The sequence below is a fragment of the Convolutriloba macropyga genome, chromosome 6 (genome assembly GCF_964194025.1).
Source record: "Convolutriloba macropyga chromosome 6, txConMacr16.3, whole genome shotgun sequence".
Taxonomy (NCBI): Eukaryota; Metazoa; Xenacoelomorpha; order Acoela; family Convolutidae; genus Convolutriloba; species Convolutriloba macropyga.
Window position 1 is genome coordinate 31,634,444 of NC_134473.1, and position 19,129 is coordinate 31,653,572.

The 19,129-nt window shown below is 38.1% G+C and overlaps 1 protein-coding gene across 1 annotated transcript in view; it reads right to left on the reverse strand.

Moving 5' to 3' along the window:
- The window catches only part of LOC142341291 (uncharacterized), a 151,955-nt gene that overhangs the window by 18,286 nt on the left and 114,540 nt on the right, over positions 1-19,129 (reverse strand). The window contains exon 18 of the mRNA XM_075392210.1: positions 7,194-7,262. Coding sequence (XP_075248325.1) covers positions 7,194-7,262 — 69 coding nt within the window. The remainder of the gene's footprint in view (positions 1-7,193; positions 7,263-19,129) is intronic.

Sequence of the window (19,129 nt, forward strand, 5' to 3'; positions counted from 1 at the left end):
GCCTTGGGTTCAAGTTTGCTGACATCTCTGTCCCGCTTCCTCATGAAGACCGTGCAACCAAAAATAGATAGTTTTTTAATTGAAAGCTTAGGTTTATACCTCGCATCAGCTCTTCTGGGCCTTCTTCTTCTCCTCGTTTCACAACCAAGTTCCTGATCCTTGTTTCATGGCGAATTGCTGCTCCCCATATCATCTTGGGAAGACCCGAGTCAATGAGCAAGCATCTTGCCATCACGAGCAGTGTCCTGTTGCACCTCTCAGCTAACCCATCCTGTTGTGCCGTCTCTTGTATGGTCTTCTCCTGTAAAATGCCTGCATCTAAAAAGTACATCTCGAACTGCTCTGAGAGAAACTCCTTCACATTGTCTTGTCTCAGCGTCTTAGGCGACGCCACACTGAGAACAATCTTATTCAGGCTGGCCAGTGCTTCACACTTTGCCTTAAGCAAGTCCACAAACACAAACGTCCTCTACTGGTCTGCAAACACAATGCAGAACCGAAACCCTGACAGTGACTCTACTCTGAGATGTCACATCATGTCTGTGAACACCCTCTCCACCTTCTCTTCTTTTTTTGGTTTCTACCACTATTGGTACTGGAGTCTTTGTGATCTTGGCCAATGCGCACACATTGCATACATCATCGAGTTCCCCCACTGTCTCTGGTGCGGTCCTGACCACATCCACTTGATTCAAATGACCCAACCGTCTGTGCCACTTCCTTGCAGTGTCAAATTCAACGGTGTTGGAACTCATCTTGAATTCTAGAACGCTGCAGTGTAAGTAAAACATATTATTTTCTTGTGTTAGTTTTACCCTAGTTTCCTTCTGGAGTTTCCTGCAGCTATTTCCTTTCTCGAAAGTGAAATTATGTCCCCACTCCGTGCATCTTGAGACTGCTAAGAGGTTTGAAGAATAGTCCGTACACACAAAACGTTTTTGAGTTCGCATTGGAATTCCCCTTTACTTGAGGGTATGCTGATCTTCACACAGCCTCTGTCCACCACTCTGGAGGCCTCTCCGTTGGGATTTCTGACCACTGACTGAATGAGCACAAGGTCCAGGAACGCATCGATGTTCGTCACTATGTGTTCTATACAACCACTGTCCACCAGCATGCTCCACTGAGTAAGAGATGCCCAGTATTCCTCGTCGGGTGAAGCCAATGTTGGACCCATTGCCACTGACTCATGTCTGCCTCCATCTCTTTGTCTCCTGCATGCCCTGTCTATGCAGCAAGTGTGGTGACCTTTCTCACCACACTTTCTGCATTGTGCTGTCTCCTTCCTCCTGCAGTCCTTGGCAAGGTGTGCGGGGATCCCTTCTTGAGTCCCTTCCTGAAGTTACGCTTCACTGCCAGTGCCACTGAACCACTTTGTCCCTTGTGCCTCTGTGCTGTGCTCCCATGGAAGTTATGCAGCCTTTTCCTCAACTCTGTGAGGTTCGTCGACGGGTTAAAGCTTTCCTGTATAACAAAACTTTTATACCTCATTGGCAGACCATTGAGGACCACGGCGTTGAAGAGGGTCTCTGAGACTGCTTCCCCTACTTCTTCTAGCCTTGTGAGCAACTCCTTTCCTCTGATGAAGAAGCTATCCAAATCCTCAGCATCACCGAGCAGCTGTGCCACCAAAGTCACCACTGTCGACGTCTCCACACTCTGAAAACTCTCTTGCAGAAGCTTCCAAGCCTTTGCTCCATCTTCAATGCCATCATCTCCCACACAGTCACGTCTCATCAGCATGGGGGTTGTTGCATCTAGACTCTGTGCCAGATGGCACCACACCTTGTTCCGTTTTTCCTTGATGTCTGCAACTTCCTTCTCATATGCATCCTTCATCACCTTGTGGTTCTTCTTTTCATCTTTGCTCGCCCCATTGGCTAGTGGTGCAGGCTCATTGGGTTACTCCTCTGTCCCAAGTAGTGAGTTGTAGAGTCCCTTCGTCTGCATCAATGCCACAAACCTTGTGCTCTAGATTGGAAAGTCCTGTGCTTTTCCTGTGTAGGTCAGCAGCTTCACTGTCTGTTGGTCCATCGTAGTTTGAGCAGGCAAAACAGTTGTTAAAAGAAAAAGTACTAAGCATACAAGCATTATGACTGTCATCAACAAATTAGTTTTGTTTTTGAAATTTGTTTTAGGACTAAGAGAATTGCTGGGATCATAACCTGTTGGGTTATGGGTTTTCGCAAGCGGAATAAAAAGCGTTTTTAACTAAGTAGAAAAATTAACTTCTCAATGTGAGAGAATAACAAGAATGATATTTTACAGTAAAATTTAGAGATTTACAGGAGAGATCTGATTATTAGATCAAGAGGCTGATTTGATTTTGTGGATGAAAAAAGGCTCAAAAATCAGCTGTATATATACCCATTATCAGTGCGAGAAAGTCAAGATAAAAAACTAATTTTAGCACCATGATTTACAGTGGGGGTCGCAAGGGTTATCCAAAATGGTTTGCTTCTGCAAATTTCCCAGAAATCAGTCGCAGGGGGTACTGATGCTGGGAAGATGCTGGGAAGATTTTACATCGAATAATTTCACTCTAAAATTAGTTATCTAGATTCTCCAATTTGAACCGAATATTGATTCTAAGCACCATTTCTTGACGATTCATTTATATAATTTCTCTGATCAAAATCAATTTGCTTTTATCTTTCTAATCTGGTTAAACTTTCTTTCTAATTCTCACTAAGTTTAAGACTATAGTTTGATCAATATTCTAACATAAGTCAGTGCTTTTAGCGTCCTTCTTGTTAACAAATTGTTGCTTAAACTCTGCTGGGATATGATAATAGATTATTCTGCTAGTTCGTGGTCGAAGAATGATACTATCTCCGAGGAGGTCGTTCGGAAAAAAGAAGAGGGAGTTCTGGGATGTTGGGAAGGGGAGGGGGGGGGGGGGGGGTTGAGCTGAGTTTAAGGTAGTTGAGAACATAACAGCTTGATTAAACAAAAGCAAAGTTTGATGAGACTAAAGTCGGAAAACTCTATCAAATTTTCTGCAGACATAGATGTTTTAATGGAAACAAAACTGTTTTCTTTTTACCAAAACAAGAAAGATTTTTGTATTTTTGTTCAGAGGTGTGAAAATGCTATGGGTTGTTATTTTAAAATATATCTCCACAATGGTTAAGAGAAAAAAAAATGGGCCCAGTCCATTTTATCCAAAAAAAGACCTTTGTTACCCTCAATTTCTGACAATAAGAAATGAGAAATTGTCATATACTTAATACTACTAAACCAAAACTGCAAAACCCGGACATGATAGTAGTGTTTTAATATCTTCAATCCATATTACTTCACAGTAAGAAGGTTCTCAACAATGCGCTTTTACTATGTTCGTAGATGACATACATTATCAACAAAAAAAAATTCTTGAACAACCCAAATGATTGACTTTGTACAGTTTAAATAAAACAATTTAACAAGTTAATACTTTTTTAGATTCAAAATTATAATTTGAGTACCAAATAGAGTAATCAAGAAGACCAAAAAAGTCAATTTTTGTTTTGTGAAGAAATTTTTGTCAAAAAAACTATTCATCTTGATTGATGGTTTTTGGTTCGTAGTTCTTCAACTTCGAGGGTATTAGATTTGCTACAATTATCAACAAGTGGAACGTTTTTTTTTCCAACAAAAATTTCCATGACTGTTCAATAATAGAGAAAAAAATAAGCTTTTGTCTATAAAGTGACTAAAACTTCAAAAAGAATTTTTTGTCAACTGCGTCATCGAGTGGCTACTGCCGAAACTTTCAATATAATGACAGTTTCTTTCAGTTTGCTACCAATTCATTAGGAAGTTTCTTTCGTTGAAAATACACAGAAAATTTTCAAGCTTATTTCAGAGTGAACAATGATGTGAAAGAGATTAATTATCCACCCAGGTCGAAGTTTTGTCGAAAAAATTATATAAGAGTTGCTGTGAATAGCGGTGAATAACACACTTTTCGCCGCAAAGCTCCCTATCTTTTAGCAACAAATGGGATAAAAGCAGTGAAATTTTGTAAGATAAAGGGTTCTTAGCGGTGCATTTTTGTAAGATTTCTGTTTTTAGCGGTGAAATTTTTAATTTCACAGCTAGTATACAGTAATCATAAACAGAAAGCGGTTTTTCGTAAAAGAAGTTTCCAGTAATGCAGCCATCTGCTCAATTTAGTAGCTTTTGCTTTAGAAGCGGTGAAGCTTAATTAACGCTTTCAACGCATTCTCCTCACAAATTACAGAGTTTCATTCGAAATCAGCCTTGATAGAGACTTAAGCCCACTTAGCAGCAAAAATTTGTGCGGATTGCGGTTCTTAGAGGTTAAATTTCTTTTCATCGCTCTCAGCGCATTCGCCGCTATTGCTACATCTTTTTCCAGTACTTTTTAAGGTAGATTTATTGGGTTATTTAGAAGTGAATTTTGCAACTCTTAGCGGTGAATTCTTTTATTTACTTCAATCACCGAATTCGACGCTAAAAAATGCAATTCTTAAATTTTTTCACCGGATTTGCCCCAAGTTTTAAATTTCTTAGCAATTTTTAACGTTGACACCTCGAACCGAGTTAATTTTTTTTGTTTATAATTGAAAACTTTGCCTAAATGGCGACAAACCCAGGTTTCGTTTCCAGTCCCACCTCTCCTCTGAATATGTCCAAACTTTTATCTTTGATCAGACAGTGGCAAACATGATTGACCTCTTAGCAGACTTTCATACAAAACAAAGAAATACAGTGACCCTAATATGACGGTAGCCGTCCCTAATAAATGACCTCTGATCATTTTTTCGTGGGACGCAATCTTTATGTGACTTACGTTCGACAGAAGATTTTTTTGGGATCTCAAAGCAACACATTTTTTAGTGCAACTTTAGTACCTTCAAGAATTCTGGGCACAATTAGGACACAATTTTAATGTTTCCTGGGACTCAATTCCCGTATAATTTTTTTTGTAACTAAGCCACTGCCTGTCGCACTCCCAGAATGAAAAAGGAGCACGTTGAGGAACAGTAAATAAATTGAAAAATCTCGGATGTTGGTCTTATTCATCAAATTGAGTTAATTTTTTGTAAATGTTTTACTAGGTTTTATATATATATATATATATATATATATATATATATATATATTATTCACAATTTTTTATTTGTCTTCTCTTGTTTTGTTTGTATGGAGACAGCTTCAGGACACAACTTTACCATTTGCTCAGATTCAATGTTTCTATAGTTAATTGTTTGTGATTCCACCCATGCTTGCTAATGGAAGCTCCTTATCCCAGCTGAGAAGTATTACCAGAAAATACTAGAATTAACCTCACTCAAAATTTTCATGACTACCTTCATCAATTATGAGTTATTTTACTGCATAGAGGTTAATTATTTGACCTCATAATCCATCTTTTAGCTGTTCTGTGAGACTTAAGTTTAGTTAAAAGATTCCAATATCTCAACACCGGTTTTTTTAACCACGATTAGTCCAGACCCAAGTTTGAGTAAACTTTCCAGGCCGAAATTACCTCTGATCAGGCTTTCCGGAACGAAATTAAACTTGATTAGATGTTCCAGAGCACTGTTATCTCTGATCAGACTGTCCACACTGAGAGGGTCTCTGATCAAACTTTGCAGATCGAAAAATTTCTGATCAGACCAACTCCAGTCCATGGCCCAAACTCAGTTTCAGACCATCGCCCAGACCCATAATCAGACTATGATGAGACATTGCAGACCCACGTGACCTCTGATCAGAGACTAGTGTTAAAAACGGAAGAGATTTTAAGTTTCGTTATAATACAAGCTTTTCATAAAAACTTATGTCTCCAGCAGAAATTTCAATCAAGTAAATTCAAAGTTAAAAGTGTTTTCTGTAAAATGAAGGTTTTTCTGAAGTTTATAAATAGAAACCTTTACATGCCATTGCTTAAATTTTCTGGCATCATAGATGAACTCAGCCAGATATTTATGAGAAACGTCTGAATCTAACGTTGCTATTCTTATTTCAAAGGGACCGGCCACTTCATAGCGGTTGGAGTCTTTTGTCTTGATTGTTCTCATCGTAGGCCAGCGACTCCAATTGAGTCTCTGGTCAGAGCAGATATCTTTTCTTGGCTCGTGACAGACATCATGATTTTTTTAAAAAATTCTGATATTGACATCTGATCAGACTTTCGTGTGCTCGAAGCCACCTCTGATCAGACCCAAATGCGCTCAAATCCGCCTATGATCAAACTCAAGTGCGCTCGAAGCGGTTATGATCAGACACAAATTCGCAAAAAACCGCCTACGATTAGACTTTCCGGGCCAAAATGACCTCTGGTCATACCATAGTCCAGACTGTAGTGCGCTCGACCTGCCGTTGAGACATTGTAATTTCCCTCTGGAAACACACGGGTTTGCGCTGAATTAGGTTTGATCAGAGTAGAATTGGTGTCTTGACCTAAACCTGGGTGACTAAACGATCATGCTATGCTCGACCCAAAAACTCCATGAAAAAACTTTAGCTCGACGAATGTTTTCGCAGCGCGAAATTAGTTCAACGGGTTTTTGCTGGACTTGAGCTCACAAAAAGTTTATGTTGCAGCCAAAATTTTTATCTGCACTGTACGAGTGTGCTATCTCAAAGAATGTTATAAACGAGCTTGACCATCCATAATTTTCAATTTCCCGGAAGTTTTAATGAATCAAGGAAATGTTCTATTATAAATATGAAAATTTTGTAATGAAAATAACTAAAAACTTAGAACCTAAAATCATTGTTTATGAAAAAAAAGATTGATAGAACTGTACTATCATTTTCGATCAGCCGAATAAAATTGTAAAACACACTTGCAACAAATAATTCAATTTTTCCAGACAATTTTCGGCAAAATTTGAACAGTTTTCTCTCTTTAACTGCTTGCTGCAATGCGATTTGGGTATTGCTTGTGGATGCTTTCTCATCCTCAGAAAAATATGATTAAATAATTATTTCTAATGCCAAAATGATCGATGACCATGCTCAAACTAAATTTGCCACTGAAAAGACTCCTGCTCATTTCAGAAAAAAGACCATGTTCGACCTTATCCTGTTATGAAATTTTAGCTGGACCAATGAAAAGATTTTACCTCGCTTTTAGCCAGGTGCTGGGCCATAAGTTTGTATATTCAATATTGGACTCCCAACTAGAATTGCAAAGGTCATGCATGTGCCGAGGTCTAAACCTGGGCAGTACTCACAAGTTCAGATCGGAATGAGTGTATTCTGCATCATGCGTGCTCCCAGCCAGAGAAGTTGTGGCGCAAATCCTAAACATACAATTGTTGTACGCAATCAACTGAGGCGTGATAGCCGAGAGGTAAGGTGTGTGATTCACACGCCAATGATTGAGGGTTCGATCCCCTGCCTCCTTGGAGCTGTCTGTGTAAGGATGAGCTCTTACGTAATCATAGCTTCAGATTGATCATAGCCTGACCAATGTTGGCTGCAATGATGGTACCACTTAAAAGTTTCAGACGCAAAAAAGTGGCCATCGTCACCAAAAATATGAGCAATGCTGTTCATAAAAAGAACAGACGGAAATGGGGGAGTAATAAGAAAAAGGGCAGCCGAGAACAGGCCACTGTGGCCTAGTGCTGTTCTGCTGCTCCTACGCAGGAACAAATATTATTATTATTATTATTATTATTATTATTATTATTATTATTATTATTATTATTATTATTATTATTATTATTATTAATATTATTATTATTATTATTATTATTATTATTATTATTATTATTATTATAATTATTATTATTATTATTATTATTATTATTATTATTATTTTTATTATTATTATTATTATTATTATTATTATTATTATTATTATTATTATTATTATTATTATGATTATTATTATTATTATTATTATTATTATTATTATTATTATTATTATTATTATTATTATTATTATTATTATTATTATTATTATTATTATTATTATTATTATTATTATTATTATTATTATTATTATTATTATTATTATTAGTATTAGTATTATTATTATTATTATTATTATTATTATTATTATTATTATTATTATTATTATTATTATTATTATTATTATTATTATTATTATTATTATTATTATTATTATTATTATTATTATTATTATTATTATTGTTATTATATTTAATATTAATGCTATGAGGAGATTAAAACTATCGGGGATTAACACCAAATTTTCTCTTTTACCGAGGGATTTGGTTCACTTCTGTTTTTTGTCTTTCAGTCAGCTTCAAATGAGTTCAAGAATAAGTAACTGAAGCTAGACGGTAACAATCCGTACCCGTCTGATTAACATCAACGATTGTTTAAGTTCAACTAAATTAAGTACGCATCGCGTAGGATGCAACGACAACTAAAATGGCTAACAGATTATACTGAACTTAGTAATAGTATGATAACAAGTTTTAGTGATAAGTGTATGAGTTTTGATGTAAGTCCCTGGGGAATCGTGTTTCCTCCATCCCACACCCACTGCTGTCAACAATTTTGAGTGAACTCAAAATTCCGAAGGGTTAAAGAAGTCGCTCGCATGAAGATCCGAGATTGAGCTTTTCGCTGGCGATGTTGTAGCTGGCGTATGTTCTTCGATGTTGTGGAAGTCGACTTGTTGTGAAGCGTTCTGGCTTTCTTGCTCTTGCACGATGTTATCGTTTGCTTGTAATTGCTCTGGTTCGTCGGTGGACTCTAGGTTGACTTCTATCGTTTTTTGCTTCCCTGGGGACTCCTTAGTTGAAGTATCCTCAATAGTTACGATCGTAATGTCCTTGGTTGGTGACTGATCTGTACTTGATTGCTGTCGTTTCCAAATGTTGCTCACTATCTTGTCAACCATGGGTGTTGATTTCATAATTCCTTTTGGTTGAGGCACTTTGGGATCAGCAGTGTTGGCAGCAGTGAGCATGATGGTTCGGTTGCGCTTTTGGGAGAATTGGAGAGATTAGAGTTCATGAAATCATTTGGGGTTGATGATGCTACAATTTCGTATGATGTCCCAGGGGAGTCGGGTGGGATACTGAAAATTTTGACTGTTGGTGAGAATTTCAAATTCGCTGTGTCCAGCGAAGTGATGTTCTTGTTTTCTGAAGAGCTTGAGCTTGAGTATAGAAGTTTTTGGTTTTTGTCATGTTTAGTTTCAACAGTGTCCTTCGCGTGTTGGATTGCTGCCTCTTTCGATTTTGTGTTGGAGTCATTGTAGGGTGTTTTCTCAGTAGTGCGGTTGTGCGCATTCTTTAGCCATTGCGGACGAGAGTTTGTCCCTGGGGATAATGGTCTCATGGCGGACTTCGTTTTGGATTGAGGCTTGGCTTGACGTGCTGTACGAGGTCTTTTTTGTTCTTGTTGGTTGCGTCGAGTGAGTATAAAAACCTCTTCGTGGCCCATTTGATTGCGGTTGATTGTGTTTCTTTGCTTTGTTGTTGTTGGCTAGAGGGGATTCACTGCTCTGGCAAGTTTGGCCTTTACTTTCTCTTCTCGTGCTTTGTTAGCTTTTTCTTCTAAACAAAACCTTTTTATTTTCTCTTGATTACGTTTAAATTCTCGCATCGTTTTACACGCAACCATGTAAAATAATCTAGGTTTTTCAATCGTTTCTAATGGTTTTGTTTCAGTTACTATTGCCAGATCATTTTTTTTCGAATAACAGTGTTTTTTCTTGTGTTGGTATCTAAGGTTATTGTGTGGGGGGAATAGTGTGTTATTGTTCCATCTGGTATTATGTTCCATTGTGGTTTCAATGTTCCGCGGGGCTCTGGTGCTTTACGTGCAATCGTTTTACGTGCAACGTTTTTCTTGCTAAATACTACTGTTGATGTTTTATCTCCGAATGTTATTTCAAGGCGATCGGAATTTTTCTTAACAGGAGAGCGCGTGTGGCTAAGCAGCGGCGCGTTCTCTGAGTCTTCGGAGTCTGAACTTCGGGCCGGCTGCGATTGGGCCTGGTATTGAATGTCCAGTTCGGGTTCTGAATCGCTGTCCCAGTCCCATATGAGTTCCCTGGGGAGCGCTGGATGACGGAGTGTCGCTTGATCTGAAGCAAAACTTTTCAATTTTTTGTATGATAAGTTTTTGCTTGATGGCTTTGTATTGATATTCGACAGATCTGAATTTGGTGGTCTACCGAAGTGTGCTTCGATTGGTTTTATTTTAGTAGTTGTGCTAGGAATTAGTTTTACCGATTCAATTATTTTAGCGACTACAGTAGCTAGATCTGCCGAGGACCATAGAGGGTCATGTTCCATTACGGCTATTCTTCGTTTTGTCGTTTTAATTAGACGTTCGACCATTCTCGTGGTTGCTAATATTAGTTTTATGTTTCTATTTTTGCAAGTTATCTCAAATTTGCGTGCCTTAAATGCTTGGGCTTGGTCGCATCTTATTGATCGGGGTATGCCGTGGAACTGGCAATTTTCTGATAATTAGTTTAATGCCGTTTCCGTGTCACAGTCTTTGAGACTTGTGCGTGAAGGAAACGTGTTAAGCGGTCTACCGAAACCAGGATACAGTAATTTTGCTTATTTTCTTTAAATGGGATTGGTCCTGCGAAGTCTAATTGGACTTCTTCATTTGGTTCTGTAAGTTTAGGCAGTGTCCCTAGGGAATTTTTTGTTATTAGTGGTTTTAGATTTTTACCTTTTCTGATGCAGTCGCCGCATGATTGGGCTTTGGTGGTTCGTCTCGATGGATCCTGGGAAACCACACTAAATCAGCTAATCAAAGCATTCTGGTTTGGCCCGGGTGAGTTTGATGTAAAGAATCTATCACGAGTTGTTTTAATTGTGATGGGACCATAAGACGGTTATCGTAGAGCACGCATCCCGAGGGAATAATTGATAGATCTCGTTTAAGTGCGTAAAAAGAGGGACTTGTTCTCTTTAAAGTTTCCCAATCGCGCTCTCTAATGAGCTTAATAATGGGTGCCATTAATTTTTCTCTGGCGGTGGCTTCGGCCACGAACTCCTCACCGAATACTTGAACCAAGTTTTTGCGGTATTGTGGCATGTTAGTAGCATTGCTTAGGGGGAATATGGGGTTAGATGGATCTGATCTAATCGGCGATCTATCGCGGCCTTTGTTTGAGCTGTCCTCAGTTTGTGTTGCAATTGTTTGTGTACTACTGTTTTGGCTGCCTTTTTGCTTTTGTGTTTGTTGGGGGCCCTCTTTCGTTTTGATATTTGGTGTTCAAAAGTATTGTGGCGAGGTCGGTTGCGATTGTTAACCTTAATTTGTCCCTGGGCATTAATTGAATTTTTTTCGAAACATACGTATTATTTTGGTAAATTGGCTCTGTATGAGTGGAATTTGTGGAAATTGAATTAATTGAATCTGTAAGTTTGGAATTATTATGATTTGTAGATTTGTAAAATGAATTGTGATTATATATTGATTTTGAATAAAATGAATTTGTAGGATTTAAAGATACAGAATTTGTAGAGTTTGAATTATGTATTGATTTCTGATTGAATTTTGAATTTGCAATTGAGAGGGTAGAATTAGATGTAACGGAAGGCAGCTTGAATTCACTAGATTTAAGCCAAAAAGCGTTGTTGAAATTCTTCGTTTGCGGATAATTGTTCGTTGCATTGTTATTTGGCTGGTATTCGTTCGCTGGTGCTCGCTAGTGTTCTATTGGCCGATGTATTTTCGATCGAATTTTTGGTTAGGCCAAATATGAAAATATTTATCAAGTTAATTATGTATTTTGTGTGATCACACAATTATGTGTCATCCTTTGAGAGAGGAGGTAGTTTGTTTTTGAGGTGACAGCTTAGGTAGTCGGCAAATCTCATATTTTTCCCCGGGGATATGTTCCAGGTTGAAACTGAAAGGGAGGAATCTATCTACCCAACGTGTAAATCGGCTTTGATACGTTTTGTTGCCTCGGTTTTCGTTTAGTGCGGATAGAAGCGCTCTGTGGTCTGTTTGTAACGTGAAATCAGTCCCATAGAGATAGTGTTTAAAGTGTTCTAGTGACCATACTACTGCTAACTGTTCTAGTTCATTGGTACTGTATCTGAATTCATGGTCTTTTAAGAATCTGCTAACAAATGCTATAGTGTGCCATGTGTTCTTGTGTTTTTGTTCAATACTTGCCTCCAAGCCTTTTGCACTTGCATCGCATTTTACCCGGGTTGGTTTAGTTGTGTCGAAATGCTTGTTTTCGATTATTTGATGTACATTGTTTTTTTTTGTTAAATGCAGATGTATGTTCTTCTTTCCAGTCTAATTTATTGTTTTTTGTTGTGGTGTTTTTCTTAAGTAATGGTCGGAGTGGCTCTGATAGTTCGGCCAGGTTTGGGATGAATTTCGTTAGGTGATGTACGCTCATTAGGAATTAGTGGAGCTGTTTAAGTGTTTTTGGATTATCTAACTTCATTATTGCTTCTGTTTTTGTTACCAGTGGGGTAATTCCCGTGGGAGTTATAGTGAATCCTGACCATTCGATTGTATTTTTGGCGAATTCACAATTTTGGAGGCTTATTGCTAAGCCTTCTGTGTCGAGTTTTTGTAGGATTTTGTCTAGTTCCAGTTCGTGCTCTTTCGTAGTTCCTTTTGTTATTACTAGTATGTCGTCTAGAAAGGCGAATTTAGATGTTATACCTTTTAATGATTTGTCGATGGTTTTTTGCAACGTTGGCGGCATATCGGTGAGGCCATAGAAGCCGTTAAGGATTCTATATGTTACCGTCGCTCTGCCTCCTAGTATGCTTAAGTTGCAGTGTTTAGCGATTGATACTTCTAATGGGATTTGACTATAGGCATATTTTAGGTCGATTTTTGAAAACCAAAATATCCCTGGGGAGTTTTGTCTTTGCGATATCTGTAGTGCAACGGCGTCTATCAGATGGTCTGTGCTTTGCATCTGATATTCGTTTTTATGAATCGCCGTGTTCAGTTTTTTTGAATCTAGGGCAAGTTTTACAGATTTGTCCTTTTTCACTGTGAGTACAACCGGGCTTACAAATAAGTTGTCCGGGCATTTTTCGAGTTTAATGATTTCTTTGTCTTGAATTAGTTTGTCTAATTCAATTCTACTTTTTCAAGTAGGTGTAGGGGTACCCTTCTACCTTTTTGTTGGTTGGGGGTATGATTTTGTTTCAAGATAGATTTGGCGATGTGGTTTTTTGATTTGCCAATTCGCGTACAAAGGTGTGGGTTTTTCCTAAGCACCCACTTGATGATATTTTTCTCAATTTCAATGTGTGAAATTGATTTAATGTTGTTACCTGGGGATTGTTTGGGTCGTTGTTGTAACGAGATCCCTAGTTTCTGGAGGATGTCCCGCCCCATTAGGTTGTTTGTTTTGTGTTGGACAACTAGTGCTTGGCAGTCCCGGGCTGTCCAGGATCCTGATTGAAGGGTAAGTTGTAATGTTCCTTCTACTTTGATGTTGTTGATGTTGGAACATCTATATTGTGTTGGGCTCTTGTAAGTTTGTAATGCTTATTTTAGGTTTTTCTTGATAATCTCTTTCCCTTTTTCCAGAGTTAGGAAGCTCCTCGGGGATCCCGTGTCAGCGAGCCAGTGAACCATCTGGTTATTGGCTGTTGTTGTTTCGACCCATATTTCTTCCGGGTGTATTTTTTATTTAGAGTCGAATTTTTCATTGGACTGAAGGCATTGGGGATTATGTGATTCACTTCTGCCCAGTCCTCCGTCAGTTCACAAATGTATAATGCTGATTCTGGATCCACTGATTCTTCTTCGGTCTGGTCGTTATGGCCCTCATCTAATAGATTTTCCTATATTTGATGCACTCGAATTTGACTTTGGGTGGGTCCCTGAGGACGTTGGTACCCTCCTCGAGATTAATATCTTTTTTTAGGGAGCGGGGGTATTTTGGAACGGCAAATCTTAGCGAAAGGACTTGTTTTTTTGCAGATGCTGCATTGTGCTTGTTCAGCTGTGCACTGTGCGATGTGTCCAGGGGCAAATATTGCAACGCACCTCCAGCATAGTTCCTTATTTTTGGTTGTTTGTTGTGCTTGTTGTTGTCGTGGGGGATTGTTTGAGATTGCGCCCACTTGTGTGTTCCAGTTTGTTGTAGATGATCAAAATATTTCTCTTTGATTATCCTGTCCTCGTTCTCTGAAAGTTTAGTACTTGTGCGGCGGTGCAAACTTCGGATAATAGTTCCATTTGCATGGGGCTGTTTTTCATCTTCGCTATGAAGAAGTCTTTGATAAGATCTTCTTCCACATTCCCCAGGGCACACTTCGAACATAACTCCCTTAGACGACTGAAAAGGGTTTCCAGGTTTTGTTTGCGTTTTATTGAACGGTTATTTGGTGGAATCTGTCGAATGTGAGATTACGTGGGCGTGTAAATGTCAATCCTAGTTCATAGACTAATTCGTTTGTTGAGCACAGGTCTATCATTGCGTGCGGATTTCTTTGATGGAATATTCGGGTTGCTTCGGTCCCAAGAGAAAGGTAGATTACACTTTTTATTTTGAGGTCTGATTCGTCCCACGTATATTTATTGATCATGGTTCCTCTGTTTTGAACGTGTTTGCATTCATTTTCCCAGTCGACTTTTCGTCGCTCGTTTCTGATTTCTCTTTTTCTGTCTTCTTCTTCGTTTGAATTTTCTTTTCTTTCCTCGTATGATGGTATTGTCGGATAGAAGAGGTCGTTTAGTGTTGTTTTGTTTGTTAGTAGTTGCTCCACCAGCATGTTCTCTTTTGCCATGACGGCCATTTTAAATGTGGAGAACCACGTTTGGCACTCGATTAAGCGGTTGGCTCCGCTTTCCCAGAAAAGGGGTACAACGATAGTTGATTTCATTGGCTGCGCCATGTTAAGAGGAGATGAAAACGAACAGGGATTAACACTGAACTTTCTCTTTTACCGAGGGATTGGGTTCACTTCTGTTTTATATCTTTCAGTCAGTTTCAAATGAGTTAAAGAATAAGTAACTGAAGTACGCATCGAGTAGGATGCAACAATAACTGAAATGGCTAGCAGATTATACTGCACTTAGTAAAAGTATGATGACAAGTTTTAGTGATAAGTGTATCAGTTTTAATGTAAGTCCCTGGGGAATTGTGGTTCCTCCATCACAATTATTATTATTATTATTATTATTATTATTATTATTATTATTATTATTATTATTATTATTATTATTATTATTATTATTATTATTATTATTATTATTATTATTATTATTATTACTATTATTATTATTATTATTATTATCATTATTATTATTACTATTATTATTATTACTATTTTTATTATTATTATTATTATTATTATTATTAGTAATATTTTTAATAATATTACTACTATTGTTATTACTATTATTATTATTATTTTTATTATTATTATTATTATTAATATTATTATTATTATTATTATTATTATTATTATCATTATTAGTGTTATTATTATTATTAATAGTATTATTTTTATTATTAATATTTTTATTATTATTATTATTATTATTATTATTATTATTATTATTATTATTATTAGTATTATTATTATTATTATTATTATTATTATTTTTATTATTATTATTATTATTATTATTATTATTATTATTAATATTAGTATTATTATTATTATGGTTATTATTATTTTTATTATTATTATTTTTATTATTATTATTATTTTTATTATTACTATTATTGTAATTATTATTATTATTATTATTATTTATTATTATTTTTATTATTAATATTTTTATTATTATTATTATTATTATTATTGTCGTTCTTGTTATTATTGTGATACTTGACTTATTAGAATAAGATCTAAGCTATAATCGAAAAGAGAATATTCAACGCACAACTTTATTCAGTGAAAGATAAGGCAGAACTGCAATTGACCTTTTGTCAGTCTGCACATTTAGTGCGCAGTACCAGTTAGCTTTGAACATAAGAGACAATCGCCGGACGATTGCATATGGTTGACAAGGTATAAGATATACATACTGCATTAAGAACTTATTAATTTACTGCATCATAACAAACGTAATGTAAGATTGTTTTGTAATGGTAATGCACATGTACCACCTTTCCCCTCGGGAGAATTAACAAAGTTTTTTAAAAGTTTGTTATGCGATTGCAATGGCATGGTTCAGAGTTCATGTGGGCTTAATTCTCTCTCTCTTGACTCTTGTGATTGGAGCGATAATTCCAGCACCTGTCCTTCGGCCCGAGGTGATACAGGGTCAGCCTCCGTAGGCTCTTGTGTTTGGCCTAGGGCTGGTGAGGTACTTCTACGTTCTTCTTCCGGCCCTTGCATGGAATCGTCCTGCGCACTTGAACCCGGTTGGAAGTTTGCGATGCCTTTGGAGCCTTTGATTGGAGTGCTGGTTTGGGTCTCATCTGTGTCGTCGTCGGTGGATAAAGTTTCAGTCTGTCCATATTTTGTTGTCTTCTTTTTGAGTCTATTGCTTCGTCGTGGTTTTTTGACTTGGTTGATTTCATATATGTCTATCGACTCTTGTGGTTCATAGTCTGCGTCTTTTAGGTTGGCTTCCGCCGTTGCCTCGTGGGCTGGGATGGTTTCGTCTCCGTCTTCTTCTTGCGAGGATGCGTATTGGTCTCTGTGTTGTTTCTTTGCGTCCACTCTTTTAGGAGACTGTACATATTTCCTTTTGGGAGGGACTTTTGTGCGATGAACTTTCGCGAGGTTGGCCAGGATGGGGTTGGTAGGTGAGTCTTGTAGCCTTTTGCGGATTGTACGTTCGCCTTTCAATTTTGGTCATTTGCTCTTTTTGGTGGATGTTCCTTGTTCGCTTTAGCTTTTCGTGGTGATTAATGACCGTCTTTCGTGCCGCGAATTGGATTAGGGGAATTTGGGGCTGTGCGGGCCTATCGAATCTAGCTACCTCGGACTTGTGTAAAACGGTGTCGTCTTGTCCCGGGTATTTAATCGTTAGTGTTGAGCCGGAGGTTTTGACTAGTGCTGCCCCTTCTGGTATTGCTTCATACACGCCTTGTAGTTGTTTCTTGCTGCTTGTTGAAGCAATTGTTTTCCTTGCTAGTTGTAGGCCTTTACTGGATTCGGCGATCGGTTCCAACGTCGATTGGGGGGTCATTTGGAATGTTCGAGGGATCTCGCCGGTGTCGTTCTTAGCTGCTGTGAGCATCCTCTCTTTTGAAGTACGCACCTCCTCGTCGCAGTTGAGGTCCCCTTGTTCCCATCGTTCGTCGGATATCAGCTCGTCCGCTCCCATGATGTTGTCATCTAAATAATCATGTTGTACTTTTGGCCATTTTAAATTTTTACTACCAGGTTTTGTCGTTAGATTGGTTATTGGAGTATTGGCGGGGCGCCCAAAGTGCGCTTCGAATGGTGATATATTGGTTGCTTTTTTCCGACATATTCTTAGTTCTTATGCGATTTGTCTTAAGGATTGTTTTATATTAAACGGGTGTTGGTTGGGATCTAGCTTGATGCACCCTAATCTTCGTTTGACCGTTTGAATTAATCTTTCGACGAGGCCTATCGATCTATGGTCGTTTGCAGGTGCAAATATTATTCTAATGTTGTTTCTCCTGCACAAGTCTCTAATTATGTTACCTTTTTGGCATCTAGCTTGGTCCATTCGTATAGACCTAGGTACCCCATGTATGGACATATATTTACTAAGGAAGTGTTCTACGTTTATTGCATTCGCGTTATTGTATAATTTAAGGGATGGGAATTTGGAAAATCGATCGATGCATGCGAGAAATTATACTTCTCTTCCTTGACCGTCTACTATTGGTCCACCAAAGTCTATCCGGATTTCTTCGTTTGGTTCGACGCATGGTTTCATTGGTAACCATTTAGTTTTTGGTATTATACTTTTAAGGTTCTTACCAAATTCAGTGCAGGGGCGGCATGTGTTTGCCTTGTTTATCAGATCTCTGTGAATGAAAGGCCACCAGAGTCTATTCGATAGTTCTGTCATTCCCCATGAGCCCGGGTGGGTGGCATGCAGAACGTCAATGACTGCCTCTTTAAGTGCATTGGGAATCGTGAGGCGGTTGTCCAGTAGTATGCAGCCATCGTTTACGCTCAATTGGTTCCAGTGGGCGTATATCTGTTTGCTCACTGCTTTGCATCGGCGTTCATCGTTCTGGATGATGCAATCTCGAATCTTTCTTAGGACACTGTCTCTATTGGTCATGGCTGCTATTAATGTCGAGCTGAACACATCTCTGATTGCTTTATCCAGTGTTGTATTTGATGTTGTTTGTTCTTCTTGCTGAGGCGGCGGGTGGTTGTCTTCTTTGTTGGGGCTTAGGTAGGTGGTGAATGATAGTGGACATCTTCCTGGGTTCTTTGGGGAAGTGTTTTGCATTTCGTCTTTGTCTGCTTGCATTTCTGAAGAATTTTGTTTTTGCGTTAGCAACTGGTTGTTATTCGATTTATTTGGCAAATGCGATTTTGCAATCGCTTGTTGTGTGACTTTTTGCTCAATTAGGTCATTTCTCGTCACGCGGTTTTCTATATTGGGATTAAGTTGTTGTCTGCGTAGGCTGTAATTATGTTGTTTTTGAACTACTTTTGTTTTTGTCTTATGACTTTGTGCTCTAGGCACTTTGATTTTGGAATCGTCCCGCGATTCCAGGGGTGTTTTTCTCGGACGGCCTCTTTGACGTTTAATTACAGTCGTTGTATTTGATATCTTGGAATCGCCGTGCGATTCCAATATAGGGAATTTTCGTGGTCTACCGCGTTGTCTTATTGCATTAATTGTTTTAACTATAGCATCTATTTGTGCTATTGCAAAGTCTTCGTCGTACATTTTAATTGGTTTTGCGGCGCCGTGGGGGTTTCTGGAAATGTAATCTGTGAGGCCCATCTTTGAACCCGGTATATGTTAGATATTAAAGTGGAATGGGATCAGCCGATCGCACCAGCGGGTTAATCTGCTTTGGTGTGCTTCTGTTGATTTATCTTTAAGTATGGATAGAAGTGCTCGATGGTCTGTTTGTACAGTGAAATATTGACCATACAAATAATGCTTGAAATGTTCAAGTGACCAAACTACGCCTAAGAGTTCGAGCTCGTTAACGCTATATTTTTCTTCGGCTTTGTTTAGAAAACGCGATGCATATGCTATTGTTTCCCAACCGTTGTTCGATTCCTGCTCGAGAACTGCTCCGAGTCCGGATCGTGAT